Source organism: Lynx rufus, unplaced genomic scaffold (assembly GCF_022079265.1).
Source record: "Lynx rufus isolate CCGP_SWC_20201006 ecotype Redwood Valley unplaced genomic scaffold, mLynRuf1.p SCAF_1, whole genome shotgun sequence".
NCBI classification, from domain to species: Eukaryota; Metazoa; Chordata; class Mammalia; order Carnivora; family Felidae; genus Lynx; species Lynx rufus.
The window spans coordinates 90515044-90523558 of record NW_025814823.1 but is presented as its reverse complement, the minus strand read 5'-3'; the positions used below and the strand labels follow the sequence as shown (position 1 = coordinate 90523558).

General features: G+C 44.5%; 1 protein-coding gene across 1 annotated transcript in view; it reads left to right on the top strand.

The window, feature by feature from the left end:
• MAML1 (mastermind like transcriptional coactivator 1) overlaps nucleotides 1-8515 on the top strand; it is a 43147-nt gene continuing 34632 nt past the window's right edge. Inside the window, exon 1 of the mRNA XM_047082918.1 lies at nucleotides 1-626. Coding sequence (XP_046938874.1) covers nucleotides 273-626 — 354 coding nt within the window. The 5' untranslated portion in view covers nucleotides 1-272. The remainder of the gene's footprint in view (nucleotides 627-8515) is intronic.

The window sequence follows — 8515 nt, the reverse complement described above, 5'->3', positions numbered from 1 at the left end:
ACAATTTTAAGATGGCGGCGGCGGCGGCGCGGAAAACAATGGGGCCGGGGCGGCGGGGACAGGCCGAAGCCTGAGGTGGGCAGCGAGCGCCGGCCCGGGTCGGGCCGAGCGGGGCCGGAGAAAGACCCGCCGCCGCGCGCGAGCCCGCTCCGCAGCCCGTGGGGCCATGGCGCGGCCGTAAGGCGGCCGGGCCGCCGGCGGGGAACGGAGCCCGCAGTGCCAGCCGGCTCCGAGAGGCCCGCCCCGGGCCCGGCCCGTGCAGCCCGCGGCCCATGGTGCTGCCCACCTGCCCCATGGCGGAGTTCGCGCTGCCGCGGCACAGCGCGGTCATGGAGCGCCTCCGCCGGCGCATCGAGCTGTGCCGGCGCCACCACAGCACCTGCGAGGCCCGCTACGAGGCCGTGTCGCCCGAGCGCCTGGAGCTCGAGCGCCAGCACACCTTCGCCCTGCACCAGCGCTGCATCCAGGCCAAAGCCAAGCGTGCCGGCAAGCACCGGCAGCCGCCCGCCCCGGCCCCGGCCGCCGCCCCCGTCCCGGCGTCCGCCGCCGCCCCGGTGCCCGCCGCGCCGGCCTCGGCCCCGCGCCTCGACGCCACCGACGGGCCCGAGCACGGCCGCCCTGTCGCGGTGAGTAGGGCGTGGGGAGCAGCCACTGACTGCCCCTGACGCCTCCCGGCCGCCTTGAGACTTCCCCAGTGCCCACAAATCCTCGGCTCTGGTTCGGGGGAGGCTGACATGGCAGGGACTGAGAAGTTGTCATCTGCGGGAAATGGCACTGTGGCATTACTTTGGGAAAACATGACCGTAAGGACCTTACTCACATTAAGGCCCCGGCTGGGAAGGCTGGTGAACGGTAGCTGAAAGGTGGTTCTTCCAAACTCGATTCTGAGATTTTGATAACTTTTGGGGGGAACAGACTGGCAAAGTGTTGCCTCTGATAGTGACCTCATTTATTCTGCGAATGTTTATAGGGTCCTTGCTCTTTGAAGAGTCAGGGCTTACATATGGAAATAAGTCGGCCTTCAGTTGTCTAAATCAAAGTGTTCTGAACGGAAAAATCCAAAAATCTTGGGAAATCGAAATAAAAGGCATCATACTGCTCGTGAGGTGCAAGACAATATTGCGTATTTAGGCAATCCAGAAATTTGTGAACTTGTGATTCCAGCAATATTGTTCACAATTCCCGTTTTATTTTACAAGCCTATTTAAAATCTTTGATAATATTAAGGAATTTGTTGGTTAGAGGTTTACCTCCCTGAAACTGATTTATGAAAGGAAGACAATTAAGAGGTGATTTTTGTTGTTGTTTTCTTGGTAACTTAAAGTTTAAAACAAGTGTTTAAAATCGAGTTTGTTCTGTGTGTTTTTAAAAGTTGTGCCTTTGTTACCTCTCAGCTAGGCTATTGCTGTACTCTTCTCTAACTAGTCTTTAGGTCATTAGTCTTTCTTCCTCTCTAAATGCTGTGGCTCCTATGCTCTGGTTGAATTCTTTTCCTTATTCTCTCCTACACTGGGCTGCTGGACATTTCATTGCTTATTGTATCAAGATTAGTCCAGTCTTCTGACCTCCCTTTTCCTGTCTGTAAATTGTGGATGTGTTTAGTTTCTTAACCTCCAGGATTCTTATAAGACTCAAGTGAGTGCAGATGTGAAAATATTTCTTAAACAGAAAAGCTGCTGCCTACAGGACCCTTCTCCCCTCTAAGAATCCTCCCATTCTTCAGCTCATCTTCCTCTTTAGAGCTAGTTTCAGACCATCCTAACTCACGATCAGATTCTTCTTTGTCCAAACATTTACAAAAGGTATCTCCGCTATTTATTTTTAGCACATAGTGGTGCTACTTTAGGTCATGTCTTGCTAACTAGACTGTAAGCCCTGGGAGGCAGGGAGGGAGGGGTTTGGCTCAGAGTCCTGTACATGTCTTAGGCCCTCAGCCTGTGTTTGTTGAGTGACTGATACTAAATTCCATAGTACTTTACTCAGTAATCTATGGTCTTATGCACTAACCTCAAAAAGCAAAATGGCTTAATTTCATGAGCCACCTTTACTAACGACTCTTGTTTTAAGGAAAAGCCTTTAAGAGTAGTGGGTAGTCATTCCAATTTAAGTAAACAATGAAAGCTCATAAAAATCCTAGTTTTATACTCAAAATAGTTGCCTCGAACACCCTGTAGAAAGTACATTAGTAGTGAGAGAAAGAGCTTGGATCCTGTATGTTATTTTTAGTCCTGATTTACTGAAAAGAAATTAGGCCTGCTGTTTGAAGAGAAATAATTCTGAGTGTGTTAGAACTTGAATCTGGCTTGTCAGTCATTCCTTTGGGATCAGATGTGCCATGTTATGTTGATGTCTTATCACATTAAACCTTGACCCCTGGATTTCATGAGTTTAAACTTCAGAGTGGAAGTGCTCTTCCACCTCCCTACTAGGAAGGGGGCCCTTTTCACTTTAGTCCACAACTGATTCTAGCTGAGCTCTTCAGCCTTGATGGGGTCCTAGTAATGGAAGATCAGTATCACTAAGGAAAAAAAAACAGTGTTTTCCCTTCTAATGGCTCCTTCGGTTCAGAGAGGAGAGTGCCTTGCTTGGATAGGACTTTGGTTTGGAGAGAGAGCACAGCTTTTCACAGAGAGATGGAGAGGAGAAGGTGCCTCTTGGTCTTTGTTATCTTTGACAGTTCTATTATGTGTATTTGATCTAATTAATGTCCCTTACATTGGGAATATGATCAGTTCTTTTTTTCCAGATATACTGTAGTATTGTTAGGCAGCTGTTTCACAGCCAGAGTTACCATCATCAGCAAACCCTTTGTAAAACAGAAAAGGGATCAGATAGATTTTGCCTTCAGGTTTTTTTCCTTTCTTAGGAAGTCCTGCAACAGCAGGCTTAACCACTATCTGCTTATTCTGTTAAGGATGGTTCAGAAACAGTGCTTCAGACTTTTTTCTATTCTACTTGTCAAGGAACAGCTATTAGGTTTTCTTTATACTGTCTGTGTATTAAAAACCAGATTGTTTTCTAATGACAGGATTGACTTCTTTTTATTGGGTATGCTAGATTATAGGGAATTACCCAACCACTTGATACAAGCATTCATTCTGTGATGAGAATAGTCTTATACATTAGCTTGAACATTTTCTTTTAGTAAAAGGCTGTAAAAGTTTCTGCCTCATCCCTTTATCCATCATTGTTACACTTCTGCTGCTTATTCCTTCAGTAGTTGTGAAAGTCTGTAGAGAAGTTTGACAGTTGCATGCCAGCCATTTGGGGCAGTTGCCTTCCCTGCTTAAGTTTAGGTGTGAAAACTTTCCCTCTTTTTAACTTTTTATTTGTACATAATTTGAATACTTTTTTGACGTTTACTATTTATTTTGAGAGAGAGAGAGAGCGCGTGCAAGTGAGCACAAACTGGGGAGGGGCAGAGAGGGAGAGAGAATCCCAAGCTGGCTCCACACGGTTGGCACAAAGCCCAGTGCAGGGCTCGATCTCATGAACCGTGAGATTGTGATCTGATCCGAAATCAAGAGTTGACGCTTAACCAACTGAGCCACGACACAAATGGTGCAAAAGACCTCTCTACACCCTTTACTTATGTTCTGCCCATTATCACTGTTGTGCTCCATTTGCTTTATCATTTCCACACACACTCTTTCTCTCCTGTTTCCACCCATCCATCCATCCATCTCTGTCTTTCTGTCTCTCTTAAAACCTTTGTTCTCTGAACTGGATGAGAGCACTATGTGCATACCATATGGCTCTCTACTTGCAGACACCCCAGTGTGTACCTTCTAAGAGTTAAGAAAGACTTACAAAATTTTAATAATGATTTGGTAGAGCAAACTAATGCTAGAATTATGCAGATAACAAATTACTTACAGGGAGTAGATATTTCTGAACGTAAAACAGACATTGTGCTGTAATCATGTGGGATAGTTTTAGAGAAAAGGTGACTAATGTGGCTTTAGGATCCTATTTCTTCCTATAACATCCAGGACCTTGTCCTGGCACTCTTTCCTTTTTTATCTTCAGTATCCCCTTTCCCACCCTGTCCTTCGCTTCAGCATGAAAACATGGGCAGTTATTCTCCTTGCTTTTGTCTTTTCTCACCCTCAAAATAGTATTCCATCTTTTTCCTTCCCTTTGCCCTTTCCCCTTGAACTTCCCATTTACTCATGAGCCCACTGTAATCTGCCTTCTACCTCTTCTACTTTTCCGAAGTTACCCCCCTTAAATGGCACGAAAGATGGAATTGCCAAATTCAGTGGCTTCTTAGTCATCATTCTTTTTGACTTCCTCCTTCCCAAGACTCTTCTCTTAGCTTCTACTTTCTTCTGGTTCTCTTTCCAGCTTTCTGGTTTTTTTCTGAGTCTCCTGCTTTCCTTATTAATTCATGCAACAAGTACTTGAGTGCCTACTGTGGGCCAGAGGAATATAGCAGTGAACAGGCAAGTTAAAACTCCTGCCTTCATGGAGAAAGAGATTTTTTTTTTTAAATTTTTTTTTTCAACGTTTATTTATTTTTGGGACAGAGAGAGACAGAGCATGAACGGGGGAGGGGCAGAGAGAGAGGGAGACACAGAATCGGAAACAGGCTCCAGGCTCTGAGCCATCAGCCCAGAGCCCGACGCGGGGCTCAAACTCCCGGACCGCGGGATCGTGACCTGGCTGAAGTCGGACGCTTAACCGACTGCGCCACCCAGGCGCCCCGAGAAAGAGATTGATAATTTAAAAAATTAATTTTTGTAATATTATGCTAACAAAAAATTAAGAGTAATGTGATACTGGTGACTTACCTAGGAGCAACTTTAGATAAGATGCTTCATCTTTCTTTGGACCTGATTGACAGGAGGTCATCAGTCAGCTGAAAGTCTCAGAAAAGAACATTCCAGTTAGAGAAAACCACCAGCACAGTCTCTGAGACAGCAACCTTCTGAGCTTGCCTGAAGAACAGAAAGGAGGTCAGTGTGGCTGGAGCCACATGGCACTAGGCAGCTAGTATGAGAGGTAGGTGAGGACGACTAGATCAATTGCAGTGGGGAGCAGTTAGGATTTTAAGAAGTGTGACTTGTTGTTTTTTATTATGTTTATTTTTGACAGAGAGGATGAGCAGGGGAGGGGCACAGGGAGAGGGGGACAGAGGATCGGAAGAGGACCCCACGTTGACAGCAGAGAGCCCAACGCAGGACTTGAACTCATGAACTGTGAGATCATGACTGGAGCTGAAGTCAGATTCTTAACCGACTGAGCCACCTACTGAGTCACCCCAGCGTGATTTATTTTTTAAGGGCCTTTCTGTTGCTATGTGGAGAATGCTTGGGGTGGCGTGCACAAGAGTGGATGCAGTTAAGGCTTTCGCAGGGGTCTAGACTAGGGTTGGTGGTAGTAGTGGAGACAGAGAGAAGGAGATGGGTTTGGTACAGCTCCCAAAGGGAGAGGTGACAGGGCTCAGTGATGGGCCAGATGGATTGGAGGGGGGGGGGCAGGAGAGTGGGGGAATCAAGGGGAATCCTAGTGTTTTGGCTTGAGAAGCTTTCTTTGCACACTTTTTAGATAATGGGTGTTCCTCAGGTTACTCCATTCTCTACATTCTGAGCAGAAAGATCTGCTCAGTCATGTTTTCCTGGGTCATGTCATTGTTTATTTCATGGCTTCATCTACCACCTATAAAATAAGATTCTCTAAATCTCCGGATCTCTCTTCCAAGATTCAGATCCATATTTCCACCTGCCTACTGGACGTTTCCACTTTTATATCCCACACGTCCAAAATGGACTCTCACTTGTTTCTGCCAATCTTCTATTCCTTGTGAATATTTCCTGTAGCCCAGTCATCTGAAGTAGAAATCTGTCCATTGTCCACTCCTTTCCTGCACTTCCAGCTTTCCTTTGGTTGTTGGTTCAACCACTTTGAGCTCCTGCTGGGAGCCAGGAACCATCATGGTACTGGACCTTTGTCATGCAGCCTAATGGGGAGTAGGTGGAAAACTAGTAATTGCACAGCCATGTTGAGGGCTGCAAAACCTGTGGGAATACTGGAGAAAGGATGCCTCTCAGGTGAAGTTTGGAAGGCTTTAAAGATTTGACTTTTTTTTTAATCAGGTTTTATTTACTTACTTTGTTAAAGTTTATTTTGAGAGAGAGGGGAGTGGGGAAGGGCAGAAGGGAGAGGGAGAATCCCAAGCAGACTCCATGCCCAGTGCAGAGCTCGACATGGGTCTTGATCCCACAACCCAGATCCATGACCTGAGCCAAAATCAAGAGTCAAGACTGACCGAGCCACCCAGGTACCCCAAGATTTGACTTTTAAACTAGATCTTAAGATTTTTCTGGGCACTTTGCTGGAAAGGTGTTCAATGGAACATTAATTTCACAGACTACTAACAGTTCTAGATTTGGAGAAACAAATTTAAACAAGTTACTTTTTTTTTTAATTAAAAAAAAATTTTTAGGGGCGCCTGGGTGGCGCAGTCGGTTGAGCGTCCGACTTCAGCCAGGTCACGATCTCGCGGTCCGTGAGTTCGAGCCCCGCGTCAGGCTCTGGGCTGATGGCTCAGAGCCTGGAGCCTGTTTCCGATTCTGTGTCTCCCTCTCTCTCTGCCCCTCCCCCATTCATGCTCTGTCTCTCTCTGTCCCAAAAATTAATAAACGTTGAAAAAAAAAAAAATTAAAAAAAAAAAAAAAATTTTTAAGTTTATTTTTGAGGGAGAAGGGGAGAATGAGAGAGAGAGTGGGGGAGGGGCAGAGGGAGAGAGAATCCCAAGCAGGCTCTGCACTGTCAGCACGGAGCCCATTGCAGGGCTCCATCTCACGAACTGTGAGATCATGACCTGAGCTGAAATCAGGAGTCAGGCATTTAACCAACTGAGCCATCCAGGAGCCCCATAAACAGTTTCCTTTATTTAGGGCTTTTCCAAACCTTTCATACACTAATATGCATAGGGACTTGACTTCATATCACAGGGCATCTAATAGGAGTGTGATCCCTTTAGAAAACTAAGCAGAAGCATGAAATTATGACAGTGAGTAGTTCTTTGGATTTGGGGCTTTAAGTGCCAGAAGCTAGAAGGTGAAGCTGAAATGTTAGGAGTCATATGGTGAAAAGCCATATATTTGATACTGGGCATTTGGACTAAATAAATTTGCAACACTGTGAACCCCCTCAACACATTTTATGTTGACATCTAAAACTTTTCATCCCAAGTTTTTAAGCTTATCAAAAATCATAATGCATTCATTGTGTTGATTAACTGTATACTAAATTACTATAACTTGATTTATTAAGTGAAATATATGAACTAAGAAATGTACACTATGCTGACCAACTTGGATGTAAATTTAAAAAAAAAACAAAAAAATAAAATAAATTTTAAAAATTAAAATAAAAAGAAATGTATTTAGCACAGAGCCTTCCAAGTGCTACATATGTTCAATATGAGTCAACTATTTTAAAAAGAAAAGACAGAAAATGCTATTTATAGTTTCAGGGATGTAACTTCCAGAGAATTATAAATATTAACATTTAAAAATAAAATGGTTACATCACTTTTTAAAATGTAGCCTGTGGAATCTAAATACCTTAGCAATATGCTTTCATCAGCCATTTAAAGAATGCTTTTGGGGCACCTGGGTGGCTCAGTCAGTTGAGCGTCTGACTTTGGCTCAGGTCATGATCTCACAGTTCGTGGGTTCGAGCCCCGCATCATGTTCTGTGCTGACAGCTCAGAGCTGGGGACTGTTTCGGATTCTGTGTCTCCCTTTCTCTCTGCCCCTCCCCCACTCGTGCTCTGTCTCCCTCTGTGTCAAAAATAAATAAACATTTAAAAAAATTACATTTTAAAGAATGCTTTTGTTGAAGTTTTATTTTTTTTAAAGTTTATTTATTTTGAGAGAGAGAGCACGTGCACTCGGGGAGGGGCAAAGAGAGAGGAGAGAGAGAATCTCAAGTGGGCTCCTTGCTGTCAGCACCGAGGTTGATGTGGGGCTTGAACTCACGAACCATGAGATCATGACCTGAGCCAAAACCAGGAGTCACATGCTTAACCAGCTGAGCCACCCAGACGCCCATTTCATAGAAATTGTAAATCCTTCCTTTTCCTCCAACTTGGATTTCTTTTACACTTGCCTCACATTGTTTTATTCTAACTTAATGTATGCTTTTTTAAAAAGTCTTTTTATTTTATCACACTGGCAAATTTCTTGGCAACAAAAAAAAGGTATAAAAATAGAAATTTAAGACTTTTCAATTTACTTTGACCATAAAGCTCTAGGGATATTTTTGCTCTTTTTAAGAAAGGTTAATTTATACAAAAGAAGAATATATGTAGCATTTATAAGATTGTGGGTGTTACATATTTCTTATTTCACTAAGTTTTGTTTTTTTAATGTTTGTTTATTTTTGAGAGAGACAGAGCTTGAGCGGGGGAGGGGCAAAGAGAGGGGGAGGGAGACACAGAATTCAAAGCAGGATCCAGGCTCCGAGCTGTCAGCACAGAGCCCAACGTGGGGCTTGAACCCAC